Genomic DNA, 15,797 nt, shown 5'->3' with positions numbered 1-15,797 from the left:
ATAGAGAGGCGCGGGGGGCGGGCTTGCCGGCGCATGTCTTCTCTCCGGGCGGACACAGCGGGAGGTCGCGGCGATGGCTCCGAGCGCGGAAGGCGGAGAGGGAAGCCTCGGCCGGGGGGTGCGCAAGGGCATCCGGGCTGTGCTGCTGGGACCGCCTGGGGCTGGAAAGGGAACCCAGGTGAGAGGACTCAGGTGTCCGAGAGTCCCAGTCCTCTCCCCCTCCGGAGGAACCCCGGCGTTCTAGCAGTTTTAAGGTTGCCATCTCTGGGTTGGGAGAGTCCTGGAGATTTTGGGAAGTAGCCTGGTGGAGGGCGGGGTTTGAGGAGGGAGTAGACCCCAGCCACAGAGTCCACCTTCCATTTTCTCTAAGGAAACTTTGGTGCCTGGTGATCAGTTGTAATGCTGGGATTCTCCAGGTCATACCTGGAGGTTGGCAATCCTTGGTCATGTGGGGAGCCTGAGGCCCTTTCTCCTATGCTGGAGGCCCTGGAGCCTGGAGTTCCAGCGCGCACAAGCCCCTGCCTTGTAGTCCGTAGCAGGTTCACATGTGCAGGGAGAAAATGAGGCGGGTTGAATGGGGCCGCAAGAGGTGAGTTCCAATCCTGAAAGCGCCTTTGCATGGGTGGGGGGGGGGGAGTCCATGCAAGCAGAAAACTAGTACAGCACGCGGGAGACATAAACCTGGCTCTTCTAGTATATCTTACTGTGCCGGTTTTACTTGCTTTTAGCCCTGGGGGCATTCGCTGTGTGGGCCTTCCCTTTGCGGCCCGTTCTGCGGGGTGGAGAGAGGAAAAGAATGCCAGAAGCGAATAGGGAAAGCGCCCAGAAGTGCCCAGATTAGCAGCTGGTATCTGAATGGACCTGCTCCTAAGGGCGTGGAAGTTTTGCAGCGGATGGCTTTACTCCTAAAAGAAGTTTTACATGAAATGCATCTGGACTGTTTAACCTCTTTAAGCATTATTTTTAAGAGGCAAACTCTTTTGCTTCCTCCATCTCTTGCCTCTGTGAAACAGGCCTGGTGTCTTGATTTGGTTGTGCCTCCAGCACATAAACACCTGGTGTGGTTGCCTTGTGCATTTTCTGTGCTTGCTCTGTACAGCTCCTGGCACCTCCTAGGAAAAGCAAAGTTGAGCTTTCCTGATTCCTTGCCACTTGAAGCAATAGTCCTGGGAGGAGCCTTGGGGGGGGGTGAAGATGCTTTGTGTGCATCTGTGTGCCTTGTATGTTTTCTCACACATAAAAGTACTAACTGCTTGTAGGAAGAGCATTCCCAGGGGTAAAAATTGGGGAGAGTGGCAGTCCTGTATGGTATGTGGAAGAAATGACTGGTGCACAGTGTCCTTTCCTATTTTCTTGTTCCCTCTGGGGAACCAGTGGTTTCACTTAAAACCAAGCCTTTCAAAATACTGACTGCTTTTGGGGCAAGGTTCCTACCCCTGTGCAACTAAATGTTCCCTGTGTGTAATCTTCCTTCTGCTCTGTTGTAAGGCAAACAGTCTGCCCTTTGTGCTGTCTTGGGTGAGGCCCTGTGGCGTGTCTGAAGTAATCTCTCAAGTTTTTTTTAAACAACTTTTATTGCAAAACCAGCTTCCTTCGCTATATTTTGTTTATATTAGGCTGAAAAAGTAATTCCCAAATGGCTGGCAACTTTAATGAAAAGTTCTCATGGACCTGAAGAACTTGCCTACAGAGGAGGCTGCCCAGTGTCTCTGTTTGCTTTACCACTATAGCATTGCTTACTTGAGATCAGATTCTCTTGGGTTATGTCATTTTGCCCGTTCTCTGCATTGGAGATGATTAAACGATCCAGTCACCTGCTGCAGAGAATTGCCAGCCCTCAGGAGGCTGTATCTTGTGTCTATGTGTGAGTCACTGTTCTTGGCTGGTCTGCTTCTAATAAATCCTGACATATCTTTATGTATGTAAGAGTGAAGTGTGTCTGCAAACTTTCTTTTAGAAAGTGTTCCTCAGCTATAGGATGTTTGGGAGAAGCTGCTTTCTCTTTGTTTGAGAAAAGACAGGTGAGGTTAAAGGTTGGGCATTCTGGGGCCATCTCTGACCTGCCTTTGTCCTGTTACTTAATCCCCCCTCCAACTCTCTCCCATTCCATTAGCAGTCCTCCCTCTCCTCTCTGCCCCACAATGCCATCAGTTCTAGGTAAGGGCAGTAGTTTTTGTCTGCTAACTGTGTAGCCCCTAGCACACTGAATACTACGTCTTTTACTCAGCTAGCATGTCTCCAAGCTTCTGGCTTGGAGAATTCTTCCATTGCAAGTTTTCTGCTGAAGAATTCCGTGTAACTTGGCAGTCTACATACTCTTTTATCATTAAAAACTGGTCTAATGAAAGATCCTGTGTGATTAAAGAAAAACATTATTACAATATTGTTGTTTGGTTTCCAGGGCGTAGCAATCCCTCACAGAGGGTATTCATGCACTGCGGGTGCTAACACCTGGTTTTCTTCCCTTCTCTAGGTGTTATATGTATAGTCACCTGATCTTGCAACTGGTAATTCAGATAGTATTTTGTGCTGTTTGCAGGCTGGTGATTACGATCCCTCTTCCTCTGTTGGGAGGTGAATGTTTACCACAACCGAACTGGAGAGGGCAGTGCAGGCTTCACTCAGACTATTCTTCACATAACATAATTTAATTGCTGAAGAAGTGATATGGCTGCTAACATAAATGGCTTTGGAACGGCTTAGAGAAATTCATAGCTGCTGATGTACCCGCCCTGTGTTAGCCACAATACATGGGGGGCAAACTGGACATTTAACTAACAGGGGAAATTCCTAGTGAGCAGCCGGCAAGTAGAGCCAAGTCCCAGGTGCTCTGCAGGCACTTCTTGGCACAGATCTGGTCAATCACCCATTGATGGGTGTCAGCTCATCTGAGCACATCAAGCTGCTGCTTTATACTGAATCAGACGATTGGTCCACCAACGTCAATGTTGTCTACTCCAGGGTCTCAGGGGAAGGTCTTTCACATCACCTACTAACCAGAGGAGGAGGATGCAAGGGGTGGGCCAACACCCATCAATGGCGTCACTGGCCGCCAGGTCTGAGTTTGTAGCTTTTCAGGGACCACTGAGGCTGGCTTTCTGGGTTGTGTGAAGTTCTTAGTCCACCTCTGATGATGGCTGAATGAAGCCTTCATGTACAGAGTTGGTATATCTGAGTGTCAGATGCCATGGGCAAGATATGGGGGGGGGGGGCTTTTGACTTCAAACCATTTGTGTTGGCTTCCTAGAAGCATCTGACTGTTTTCGGATGGAGACACGATGCAAGACAACATAGCCTGGGTTTTCTTCTCCGTTTTTGGCCATCTAGACTTCCTTCTCCAAGCCAATTGGACAGCAGGAGGGGAAGCCTTTGCCAGGCCCTGTTAGCATTGTCACCTTTCCACCAACAGTTCAGAATTCTTGAGGAGCCCTTGGGTGAAGTTGCCTAGAGCCCCCCCTTCCTGCCAGGAGCTGCAGTGTGAATGTGGCCTGAGCTTCTCATGGTTTCACTGTTTCCTTTCTGCTCTCTTTTTCCTTGTTCAGGCTCCCCGGCTTGCTGAAGCATACTGCGTGTGTCACTTGGCAACGGGAGACATGCTAAGGGCGATGGTAGCCTCTGGTTCTGAGCTGGGGAAGAGGTTGAAGGAGACAATGGATTCTGGCAAGCTGGTAGGTACAAGACGGTTCCTGCTGCAAAACCCGTCCTTTTTGCCTGATGTGTTGAGCGGCTGGAGGCCTATGCGCCCCCCCCCCATCTTTACATAGCAAGTGTGGATGGCAGCCATAGCAGGGAGTTAATCTTGCAGGCAGACCCCAAAAAGTAAAGTAAGCTTAGAAGTGGATCCCACTTCAGAGTGTTTGGGAACTGCTCTTCTGTTGCCTTAGTTCTTGGGCTCTCAGATGATATGCCCTGGAATGGTAATTTACAACCCGAGTGGCATGCAAACACGATGGCCAGAGACTTTCTGAGCAAAGCACAGAACATCATGTGCATGTTCTTCTCATCACTCTGGTTGTAAATTTTGATGGGTGAAATGGCTTTATGGAACAGAATTTGGCATTCAAAGCAGTACAGTACAGTAGATTTATTGTCATAAGTCACAATAAATCACAAGATTAAAAAAAACACGCTTCATCTAAAAACAGTTACATCCAGTATCATAGTTAGAAAAATTAAAATAAACTGTACAAGGAATCATACTGGTCATACGGACACACAAGGATGCGTTCAAATTTCCTTCCTGGCTGCAGAGATGCAAGGCCTCTTCTCTCCACCCCGTTTCATGGCTCTGTTCACATCACGGGGGCTTGCCGTCTGCTGAAATGAATTGTGGGAAGGGCTTGCAAAGGCACACACAGCCCCATTTGTTATCAGTTGCTGAACATGGAAGGGACTTAGTCGCAAAAGGTTCTTCCTTTGCCTCTAGGCCTTTCCTGGTCAATATCTTAAACATTTCTAGTGTGGAGGCTTTATGAAACACCATTATAGAAGGACCTAAAATGTTTGGTTTTTCTACACCCCCCCCCCCCCCCATTCTTGTCTCCCAATTTGGAAAACTGAAAATTAAAAGAGCTGGTCTCTTGAAGGTCTTTTCTGCTTACACGCTGCTGCTTTTGTAGACCGCTCTGGACCCAGAACAAATGGCTTCCTTTTGTTTTCCTGCTCCCACCGGGTGGCTATCAAGAGTGGTTTTGTCCTATTAGAATAGGGCGGTGATGGATCACGTAGCCTCTGTTCCAGGCCTTGGTCTCGATATCAGTGGGTTCAGAGAGGCAGGGCCTTGGCTGGAGCAGCTGGGTGGGCTTGATAAGGCTGTTGTCCACTATAGCCAGTAATCTACTTTGGCTGTGTGCCACACCCAGACTTTGGGATGGGAGATAACCAGAATTTATTCCACACTGGGGCACCAGAAACATTCTTGTGAATTAATTTTACAACAAATACTAGGGCAAAGCCCGGCAGGACATCCTTGTCCAGGACTTAACCTGCGAGCCAGATGCTTACCTGGCAGCATCCTGTTCCCCGCTCAGCCTGTGCAGTCTTCTAAGTCGCAGTGCTCCTCAACCCAATGGCAGATGCACTGCAGAGCAAATAGGTTTGGCCGCCAAGCACAGTTGCTCACACACATGAAGCTGCCTTATATTGAATCAGACAACTGGTCCATCAAGGTTGGTATTGCCTGCTCAGACTAGCAGGAGCTCTCCAGTCACAGGTCGAGGTCTTTGGCATCCCCTATGACCTGATCCTTACTGGAGATGTCAGGGATTGAACCTGGGATCTTCTGTATGCTAAGCAGATACTCTTATCACTGAGCCACAGCCCCTCCCCTCTCGTCCCACAGGTGTTCAGAAATCAAATATCAGGAAGATAATTGCTTTAGCCCTCAAGCCCTGGACAAATCCTGAGTGCAGGATTAGGCATTGGCCCTTCTTGGTTTCTGATCCTCTCAAGTAGCGATTCTCAGGTGATGGGTCAGGACCGGGAAGAGGCTTGCAACTTTTTTGCAAGTGAGTCATAAACCCAGAAAGGGAGGAGATGGAACAGGATAAGCTGAGAGTGGGACTCTTGAGAGCCTTATGGCCAATTTTGGCTTTCTTCTGCATTTATGTAGGAAGTCATGAAATACAGCCTGTTGCTCAACAATAATTTATACTTATAAAACGCTGGAAACGAAACACACTCTGAACTTGGTCAGTCAATTTGCTGTGTGATTCTTGTGTTTTTGTGATGAGGAGCAGGTAAATAAGATGGCGTTAATCTTGCAAGCAGACCCCCCCCAAAGTAAAGCAAGCTTAGAAGTAGATCCCACTTCAAAGTGTTTGAGAACTGCTCTTCTGTTGCCTTAGTTTTAAGCATATTTTGCAAGTAATTTGGCATGGGGGAGGAGGGAGAACTGTGCCATGAATCCAGGTGGCCAGATTGGCCATGTCAAGGTTGGGGGCCATCTTCCGGGCTAGTCTTGAGTTGGGAGAAGACATTTTTTGCTGCTGCATTTACTTGCTTCTCTAGCAGTAGTGCTGGTTCTAGTATAACCTCTAGGCTCTTAACTGAGTCAGCTAGGGTCAAATGAACCCCATCAAAGGTTGGAAGTATGTTGTTCAAGACCTCTGCTTTTCCAACCAGCATCAGTTCCATCTTGTCTGGATTCAGTTTCAGTTTGTTTGTTTTCAACCAATTGTCCAGAAGGTCAGGTTGACATTGCCACTGTAGGATGCCTTATCAAGACTTCTCTTTCTTGCTTCTTCCCCCCCCCCAAACTATAAGGTGAGTGACGAGATGGTGGTGGAGCTGATTGAACAAAACCTGGGTACCCCGCCCTGCAGCAACGGCTTCCTTTTGGATGGGTTTCCCCGCACAGTGCGGCAAGCAGAGATGGTGAGTTGAGAACTGTGTGTCCCTCCTTCACCGCCTCAGGTCACATCGAGGGATTTAGGGATCAGTATCTAGCGCGTGCTGCCTTAGGCCAGTTATTCAGTTATCTCCTTATTGTTGCTTTTAACTGGTGTGCTTACTCTACCTTCCTCTCTCATCTCCCTGGGAAGTCTTCTGGTGTGAAAGTGCCTCCCCAAAGGTGCTCTGCTGATGTCCTGCCCACATTGTAGGGTTTGCAGGTAATCTGAGTGGCTGGGAAATGCTCCAGCGGATCCTGGATTAGTTCAGAGCTAGTTTTTCTGGTGTGGTGGAAAGAAAGGCCAATCCTGGTGTTGGGCAGACTAATGTCAGGCCTGCAAAAGCAGAGCAGAAAAAGGGGCTCCAACACACAGCAGGGCTCCAACTCCCTGCCTGCCATAAGAGCATGGGAGGTGATACAGTGGGAAGTGACACCGCATCATTCACTGTTGGGGCAGCAGGATCCAAACCAAGGCCTTGTGACAGCGCAGCAGGGGCTTGGCTTGGGGCCAGTTAGTGGTGCGGACTTGGGGGGGAACGAGTGTCCCTTGCTTCAGGTGGCACAATACTTTGCCTCAGCCCTGGCTATTATATCTTCCTGGGCAGCGCAGTCCTTTTTGAAAGGCCCCCTGACTTAGTGCAAGGAAATGTGGGATAGGTGTTGCTTTCTCTTTTTTTCCTGGAAAGACAAAGCAGTGCAGAGTGGCAATTCGAGCAATGCTACTGAAGCACCACTGTGAGCGGTTCAGGCAGGAAAGATGCTTTCCTGCTGGTGTCAATGTGGGAGTCAATTTCTAGGACGCAAGGCCACATGCGATTCCTGATCATGCAGCGCTTGGGCTCCCCTGCTGAGCAGCTGCCTTGATCTCTTTCTCGGAACAGCCTGGTTTAATCGGAATCTGCCCTCTCTGTGCAGTAATAAACTTTCTTTTCCTGTTTCCTTTTTGTTGAAATGTTACAGCTTGATGAGCTCATGGAGAAGAGGAAAGAGAAGCTCGATTCAGTCATTGAGTTCAGCATTGCTGACTCCTTACTCATCCGGAGGATAACAGGACGGTAAAGAACTGCTTTCTATGGGGAAACGTGCATCTTTAATTCTTAGTGAATCGGGGCACTGCCAAGCACTGTGCTGAAGCCAAGTATGAAAATTCCAGAGGGGAGCCGTGTTAGTCTGTAGCAACAAAATAAATCAGGAGTCCTGTGGCACCTTAAAGACAAAACATACTCTGCGGGCCAGTGCCTCACTTCTTTAGATGCAGAGGATTCAAAATCTATCAGGCCCTTCTTAGAATAAATTTTACACTTCGACCAGTTCACAAGATTTGGAAACATTTTGCACTCATGCTGAGTGAACCAGTTACCCTTGGGGCTGGGTTTCATTTCGAACTGGCCTCTTGTAAAACACCACTCACTCACTCACCCCTTTTTGTTGTGGATATACCCTGGGTCTGATGGATTTACAGTCTTGTGTATCTGATGAGGCAAGCCCTGTCTTGCAAAAGCTTGTGCTGGAATAAACATTGTGCCCCTGGACCTCTTTAAAAAACTCCACATAAATATAATCACAAGTGTGAAGCTGCCTTATACTGTGTGGTGCTGGAGAGTGCCCTCAAGTCATAGCTCATTTATGGCGACCCCTGGTGGGGTTTTCATGGCAAGAGACTAACAGTGGTGATTTGCCATTGCTTGCCCCTGCAACCCTGGTCTTCGCTGGAGGTCTCCCATCCAATTATTAACCAAGGCTGACCCTGCTTATCTTCTGAGATCTGATGAGATCAGGCTCATCTGGGCTATCCAGGTCAGGGAGTCTTATAAAGTATCAGACCCTTTTTCCATCAAGGTCAGTGTGGTCTACTATGGTCTACTCAGACTGGCAGCAGCTCTCCAGGGTCTCGGGTAGAAGTCTTTCACGTCAACTACTCCCTGGTCCTTTTAACTGGAGATGCTGGGATATGAATCTGGGACCGTCTGCATGCCAAGCAGATGTTCTGCTACTGAGCATGATCCCTCCCCTTCCCATGTGTTTCTTTTAATTGGGGTAGCAACCTCCTGCCTAACTCCTTGAAAGTTTGCCCTGTGTTACTCCTGCCATCTCATGGGGACTCTCTGGCAAGGCTGCTGCCTTGGAACTAGTTGAGGTCAAGTTCCTTGGTGATCCTTGTTTGAAGAAATAACTGGCACTGCAGTATGCTTTGCTGTGGTCTGTTTCAGGTTGATCCATCCGGCAAGTGGCCGCTCGTACCACGAGGAATTCAACCCTCCAAAAGTTCACATGAAAGATGATGTATGTGTCATTCCAGCTAAACTTTTTTTTTCTGATTTCCTTTTATTACTCTAAACTCTGTGTTGCCTTCAGGAGTCTGGATTTATTTATTTACATTATTTATTGACTGCCTTTCTCACTGACACTCAAGACAGATTACATCATTGCAAGTTAATATGATCAACAGCTGGGACATTCAATAAACAGTGCAATAAGGTTTGGATTGCAGGAATCTGAAAGAGATGCTTATACTTTGTTTCAGCATTTAAACAAGACATATTAATGCAGAAATTACATAGTAGGAGCATACTTGCAGTAACACACAAAGGTCCACCAAAGGCCTGGGTCTCATCCAGATAGTACTTGATCCTTCCTCGGAATCACACCTGCCAGGTTGGAAAACGCCAACCTCAGGAGTTGCGTAAGGTTTTTAGATGCCTGTTCTTTTTGGTCTTAAGCTTAGGGTATCCCATTCACACCTAGAGGGAAGACAGACCGCCTAGATCCTGTCTTCATTTGTGCTTGTTCTCTCCAGGTGACCGGAGAGTCCCTGATCCGCCGCTCGGATGACAATGAAGCAGCTTTGAAAACTCGGCTGAAGTCCTACCACACCCAGACGGCCCCACTGGTTGAGTACTACACCCGACGTGGGATCCACACAGCAGTGGATGCTTCCCAGTCCCCTGACGTGGTGTTTGCTAGCATCCTGGCAGCTTTCTCGAAAGCAACATGTAAAGACCTGGTTATGTTTGTTTAGGACTCTTCTCGTGTCTGGTGCTTCCTTCTTTCCTGTCATCTTGGGTCAGCAAGAAGGGGAGAGTGAGCGAGCCGTAGGAGGGGCTATAGTGCAGCTGGGGAGGAAGATTTTTCTGAGCATTTATTAAACAAGACCTTGACTCTAACTTTGTGTGTGTATGTGTATTCTGATGTATAGAAACATGCTTGGCTCACATGTGCAGGCAGCCTGCAGGGGGAGTAGTGGACTAGTGCACCAGCTCCTGAGCCTAGAAGCTGGCTGCCTCTGTGCGGTCCAAAGTGAAAGTACGTGTCCCAGAGATGCTGTTAAATTGGAGGAACTGCTGCAGTTTCTTTTGTTCCGCCTACATATCGGGGCTGTTTGGTGCAGCGTTCGTAGGAGGGCTGAAGGTCAGCGATCAACAGCAGTGGGAAGGAGAGCTTGCCGGCCGGCCTCTCCTGCCTCTTTGGCTCCGTAACTGCAGGAAACAAAATACTGTTGTCAGTTTGGAGCTTGCACAGAGACATCAGTGTCTGCACCTGTGAGGAGAGTGGGTTCAAATGGCTGCGTGCGCACCTTGTTTTTGGCTGGGCTGAGCAAACGTGTAACCAGCGCATCCTTAGATATACCCCTGTACTTCCTCAACATCATGTTGAACTGCAGAATGTTGGTAGCTGGTGCTCGATGGCAAGCATCTTGGCGTCTGTCTTAATTCTAGTCCTTCTGGACTCGTAGAAACGCTGTTTAGTGAGGGAGATGGTGCCATACTTGAAGGGGTGGGGTGGTCCATATGCTTCCCAAGGCTAGCAGGATTAGAATAAGTGATGTACAGTTGATGAGCAATTGCAAAATGGTCAATTCTGTGCAGTCCATTCAGGTAGCAGAATCTTGATTTTTCTTGGCATGGAAGTTTGATTTTTCTCTTTGTTTAGTGTATTAATGCACCAAAAGTGTTGCAGGAGTTGGCAAAAAAGAGGGCTAGTGTGGTAAGGTAGACTTTGGCCCTGTGCCTTTGTGGGCTGAACCCCCAAGGCGACCTGTAGCTTTCTGGTGCTTGGCTGTCTCGGACCCCTTTGGTGGCACAACAGTGTGAGCTGACTGGCGCTTATGCGGAAGGAATTGGCAGGTCTGCTTCACCAAGAGCCCAGCTGCACTTCAGCTTATTTTCCTGGAACTCTAATTTGCTTTGTGAGTTGACATGGGTCTCCTTTTGAGGAAAGGGTTGCCCCTTAACCTTTAATAGGCAGGAAGTACAAGGCCTTGTTCTTTTTCCAACTTTGTCTTCTGATAGAACCTCTGGACGTGAGGATCCTGCTAGGGTTTGAAGCAGCCCGGTTCAGACCTGACTTTGAGATCTCCTGGAGATGCCCTTGAGTGTGTCAATTTAATTTCAGGATCTGTTTCCCTGTACGTTATTTGCCAGTTACTGAGTGTCTTGGCTCGCTGTGAGTGTTAGCGCTGCTCTTGCTAGGACTCCATACAGGCTCAGATTGTAGCCTGTGTGGAAGTCTCGGCAGCCATCACAGCAGTTGTGCCCACTGGCCCCACTCGGTCTCTCCATCGTCTGGCTCTTTTCTGTGTTTCGTTGACTGGATGTATCTGGAGCAGAAAAGCCTGAGAATGCTAGGGATAGGGTTGCCAGCTCCAGGTTGGAAAATCCCTGGAGATTTGGGGTGGTGGAGCCTGGAGAGGATGGGTTTGGAGGAGGAGAGGGACCTCTTCAGGGTACAAAGCCGCAGAAGCTTTCCAAAACAGCCATTTTCTCAGGGTAACTGATCTCTGCGGCCTGGAGATCAGTTGTGATTCCAGTACCTTTCCAGCCCTAGCTGGGGAGGGGGTGGTTCTCAGTCCATCCTCCTGTGTGCTCATCTGCTGTTTCTTCCCCCTCTCCTTCGTATTTCCTTCTTAAGTGCATTTTGCTTCTAGGCGATTCCTAAGTGAGTTGCTTCCCTCTTTGAAGGACAGACTGGAAGAGCCTGCTTCCAAAGTGTATAGACGGCTGCTAGGGAAACAGCAGGGTGTGAAGTTATTTGTTGAGTCATGGAGCATTTTGTTGTTTAGGGTGGGAGGGAACCAAGCATTTGTGGCTGAAGTTACATAGGTAAATGGAAAACACCAACTTCATGGGCTATGGACTTTTCCACTGACGTGAGCTGCCAACCCTGTCCCATCCAAAGGCTTGCCTGGCTAGCCTTCCTCCTCCCAGAGGTTCAGAACCAGTGGGATTTTGGTGGGACAGTCAATCAGAACATGCTTATTTGAGTCTCTTTTTTTTAATGCATTTCCAGAGAAGAGGTGCCTGTTGTTGAATTAGTGCTGCAACGGGTTCTCATTTACACTTGGCACACTCTCGTTCTTAATCTTTTCATCACCCTAGCCGGGAAATCAATGGTTGCTTAGACCAGGGCTGGCAGAGGGGGTGTAAATTGTGTATCTTTGTGGAGATGGGCGTACAAGTTATTACTTCATAGAGAGCTGCTTCTCTTTTTGTCTGAGGCCTTGCTGATGTTTTGTGAATTCAGGATTCTATACGGTCCTTGGAGGTATAGCAGTTTTTTGTCTCTGCTAGGAGGATCTTTTCAGATCTTCCAACAGAGGAGGGGCTGCCGTAATCTAATGGAGAGGTGAGAGCCAGCTTTGTGGCTTTTATTGCACAAGCTAAGAACAGCCCTGCGGGTCTGGCAAAGGTCCATCTAGCCCAGCATTCTGTCTCCAGCAGCAGCTGGACAATTCTCCAGTTGGAGCTTAAGACTTTTCCTTTATCATTTGTTGCGCATTTCTTCCTGTCTGTCTTTAGCGTTTTTGAGTTCTTGTTGTTTTATTATTATTATTTTTGTCTTCATTTCATTTCAGCTGAATGAATCCGGGCGGTGGACAGGACGGGACACCATCAAGCACTGCATGTTCCATCACCCCTTTGCCCTTGGGGGGGGAAAGGGGTGGGGACAGTATGGTTTTCAAAAGGGGGGAGTGTACAGAGTTGGGAAAGCAAAGAACTGGGGTGAGGGCGGTTCTTGCTAGAATCATGTTCAAGAGGAATGTCTGTCTTAAAGAAACCAGTGTTTTTGAGGAAAGTAAGCACATGTTAAAACTGGTTTGGGATGGCTGGCCTTCATCGCTTTGAAACGTGAGTGATATCTGTAGCTTGGCTTCTAAAACAGAGGCTTTTTAAACCATTTCAAGCACCCCTTGATCATTCCAATGCTTACAAAAGCTTGCTTCAGGTGCCCTGGAACCATTCCATTTCTTCTTGTGCTGCAAGAAATGAAAGCCAGTTGGTGTAGCAGTTAAAAGTGCGGGACTCTAATCTGGAGAACCGGGTTTGATTCCCCACTCCTCCACTTGAAGTCAGCTAGGTGACCTTGGGCTGGTCACGGCTCTCTGGAGCTCTCTCAGCCCCACCCACCTCACAAGGTGTTTTGTTGTGGGGATAATAATGACATACTTTGTAAACTGCTCTGAGTGGGCATTAAGTTGTCCTGAAGGGTGGTATATAAATCAAATATTATTATTATTAAATAAATGTTCCAGCAAGTCCAGAGTACCCGGCCACAGAAGAGGCTGTTTGCTGCAACTTTGTATGATTTTGCCGCTGTGACCTTGCTTCCTTCCAGTTACCCTCTGTTGGAGATGGGTAATCCTGTTGCATCTCTGCATGGGTGTGATTTGCACTTGTGGTGCTGAGATGCAGTAGAAATTGCCTGAGCCATGCCCAGAGCACTGACTGGTGCAGGAAGAAGGGGTGGGCACCTCTGAGGGGGCGTGAATTTTTGCATGCCACTAGTTTTAATGGAGGGGGTGCTGCTTCTGTCGGAAGATAGGGAAAAACTGATCTGTCTCTGGCAGCTCCCCTGACTTTCCTTTTAGCAGGAATTCAGCGACTAGCATCTGAATTCAGTGACTGGCATCTGATACCGTTTCCTTTTGGCTTTCATGCTGCCTGCCTTCAAACTCAAAGTAGGATCGCCTCCAGCACTGAAGGGCAAAGCTTAAGAGTCCTTCCCCTTGGTGACTGGCTGTACTCTACAACTGTTCCCTCCCTCATTCTTTAGAGACCATGTGCTGCCTTAATAAAATGGATGCAAATTTGTACCTGAGCAGCGTCTGTGTGTATGTAGAAGGAGGGGATGGATAAAGGTAAGGCAAAAGGGGGAGAGCAAGAGGCTTTATGTTCCCTTCTCATTCTTGTTGACCAAGGTACTTGCAGTGGCTTTCTTTTGCAAAAATGTTAAGTCTTGAAGGAAGATCAAAAGCCTCAAAAGAGACTCCAGAAAGGCAAATGGGTGACATTCTCAATTATGGCTTGGAGGGTGCAACTGTGGAGACCTGGCAATTCTCATGCACTTATCTCTTTTTTTTTTTTTTAAAAATGTATTCAGCAGGCCTCCTTGACAGATCTGCAGCTCTTGATCTGCTTATGTTCACATTGCAAAACTAAGGCTCAAGAAGGTCCAAGACCCAGCTGCAGGAGCTGTTCGAGTGGCACCGGCAAGGTCTTCTGCTCCCCCCCCCCCATGAATGAGAGCCCCCACACGCATGGCACTAGGGGGCAGAACTTCTAGTCAAAGGGTCTTACATCTGGGCAAGATGAAGGCTCAGCACCTCTCTTTTTAGCACATGCAAACACTGAACTGCATTCCTCTTCTGCCTCAAGACAGCAGTGTCGTTACTCGGAGACTGACTACTGCCCCAGAAAGTCTTAGGCAAAATCTCACATTGGCCCTGGCCCTGATGCACTTCGATGGCCTTGGGCAAGCTGTCATTTCATCTGCCTCAAAACAACATCCCCACCACCAAATCTGCTATCAGGGGAATTATACCAACATTATCTTGGAGAGGTGGTTGAAAGGCCTGTTTAGAATATAGAGATGTGAAATGGCCTGAATGTGTGGTCAGTGTAGCAATTTCTGGCTTCTGTTTTGTTCACCATTTCCAAACCTCTCCTGAATTTGAACCTGTGTCAGTCTGGAGTCCCCCCCCCCCCCCCCGGCACAATGATGTGCTTCTCAGTGCATGTTTGTAGTCACTCAGTGCAGCTTATCACACTGTTCCGAGGTTGCCCTTGTAACAGTGACCCAGCAGAAACTTCTGCACAGCCCTGCGCTGTCTGCACTTTGTGAAGGGAAACTGCCCTGGCTGCAGAATTGGGGGGGGGGGGGAACGGTTGGTGCACTGATTGCCGCTCTGACCTTGCAGCGTACTTTTTTCCATGGGCTGATTTCTCTTTGGGGGAAACACAACAGCAGGGAATGGGAGCAATTCCTTTCAGAGCTGACCTGCTTTGGTTTATTTTCTCTTGCCCCCTCGCTTCTGTTTTATCCTCCTGCCCCCATTATTTTCTGTTCTCCAGAAACCCTATTCTGTTTGGCAGCCTCTCCCTTAATGTGCTTTGCACCAGCTTGCTTCTCGAGAGATCTCCTTTGGAACATGCCAGAAGAGGCTCGGTCTCATCCCATCTCAGTGTATGTTTCTTACAGTCTGATTCTCTGCATACTCACCCAAAAGTAAATCCAGTTGCATTCCAAGTAGTTTGCTTCCTAAGGTTTAGAGTTCCACAAATATGACTGGCCCGGATAATAATACCAAGGCCTGTAGGTTGTCAGGATGCAGTGGTAGGAAAAAAAGGCACCACCTTGGGGGGAAAGATCTCTGATGTCACTCAGAATTTTGATCCAGAGGAGTTAGCTGTATTAATCTGTAGTTGCAAAATAGTAAAGAGTCCAGTAGCACCTTTAAGACTAACCAACTTTATTGTAGCGCAAGCTTTCAAGAACCACAGCTGTTTTCGTCAGATGCATCTGACAAAGAGAGCTGTGGTTCTCGAAAGCTTATGCTACAATAAAGTTAGTTAGTCTTAAAGGTGCTATTGACCTCTTTACTACTTTGAATTTTGGAGCCCTTTGGAAAGCTGCAAGACCACCTCCAAAACCCAACACTCAACTAAGCTGTGCATGATACAACCGGCTTAGTGTGTTTATGGACCTGGACAGGCCTTGGTGTGAAATCTACTCTCAAGTTGGGGCAAAATACATCTCTTCCTGGGGTGATTCCTTATAGGTTCCGAATCACATGCTTTCTAACTGATTAAATGTGCCCATGTTTCATCGTAAGCTGCTTTATAGGTGACCTTTTTCCAGCTCTTGAGCAACTTGTGAACTTAGAATTTAATCAACAAATGTTACTACTCATCATAATGAAAGGCTGTCTTTAATATTTTATTTTTTTTAATTCCCTATTTCACTTGTGCATCAGGACCAAAATAGTCTCAATAAATGCATGGTTAAGCTACAGCTTCAACTATTAAAGCTGCCCCCTTCTTTTCCCCTGAAGTCCGTGTTTATTTAATGTACTGATCAAGGCTTGCAACCTTGGGGGTGGGGAGGGGGAGACATTTTGCAGTGTTTCTCA

At 47.8% G+C, this 15,797-nt stretch overlaps 1 protein-coding gene across 2 annotated transcripts; it reads left to right on the top strand.

Moving 5' to 3' along the window:
- The first annotated feature begins 17 nt into the window (after window positions 1–17).
- AK2 (adenylate kinase 2) lies at window positions 18–13,481 on the top strand. Of its 2 annotated transcripts, XM_054999726.1 has the most exons (7): window positions 18–178; window positions 3,543–3,668; window positions 6,265–6,375; window positions 7,352–7,446; window positions 8,602–8,674; window positions 9,189–9,384; window positions 12,243–13,481. In XM_054999726.1, the coding sequence occupies exons 1-7, from the start codon at window positions 74–76 to the stop codon at window positions 12,248–12,250; spliced, it is 714 nt and encodes a 237-aa protein (XP_054855701.1). In that variant the 5' UTR covers window positions 18–73; the 3' UTR covers window positions 12,251–13,481. The 2 variants fall into 2 exon arrangements, with proteins under 2 accessions (XP_054855701.1, XP_054855699.1); XM_054999724.1 differs by lacking the exon at window positions 12,243–13,481 and having other exon boundaries at window positions 9,189–9,555.
- The last annotated feature ends 2,316 nt before the right edge of the window (window positions 13,482–15,797 follow it).

This window comes from Eublepharis macularius, chromosome 15 (genome assembly GCF_028583425.1).
Source record: "Eublepharis macularius isolate TG4126 chromosome 15, MPM_Emac_v1.0, whole genome shotgun sequence".
NCBI lineage: Eukaryota > Metazoa > Chordata > Lepidosauria > Squamata > Eublepharidae > Eublepharis > Eublepharis macularius.
Note: the sequence above shows the minus strand (reverse complement) of the source record. Positions and strands in the feature narration are given on the sequence as shown.

Coding starts and splice junctions, on each gene's coding strand:
- AK2 (XM_054999724.1), top strand. CDS start 74: ATGGCTCCGAGCGCGGAAGGCGGAGAGGGAAGCCTCGGCCGGGGGGTG. Junction 179..3,542: donor GGGCTGGAAAGGGAACCCAG/GTGAGAGGACTC, acceptor TTCCTTGTTCAG/GCTCCCCGGCTTGCTGAAGC. Junction 7,447..8,601: donor ATCCGGAGGATAACAGGACG/GTAAAGAACTGC, acceptor GGTCTGTTTCAG/GTTGATCCATCCGGCAAGTG.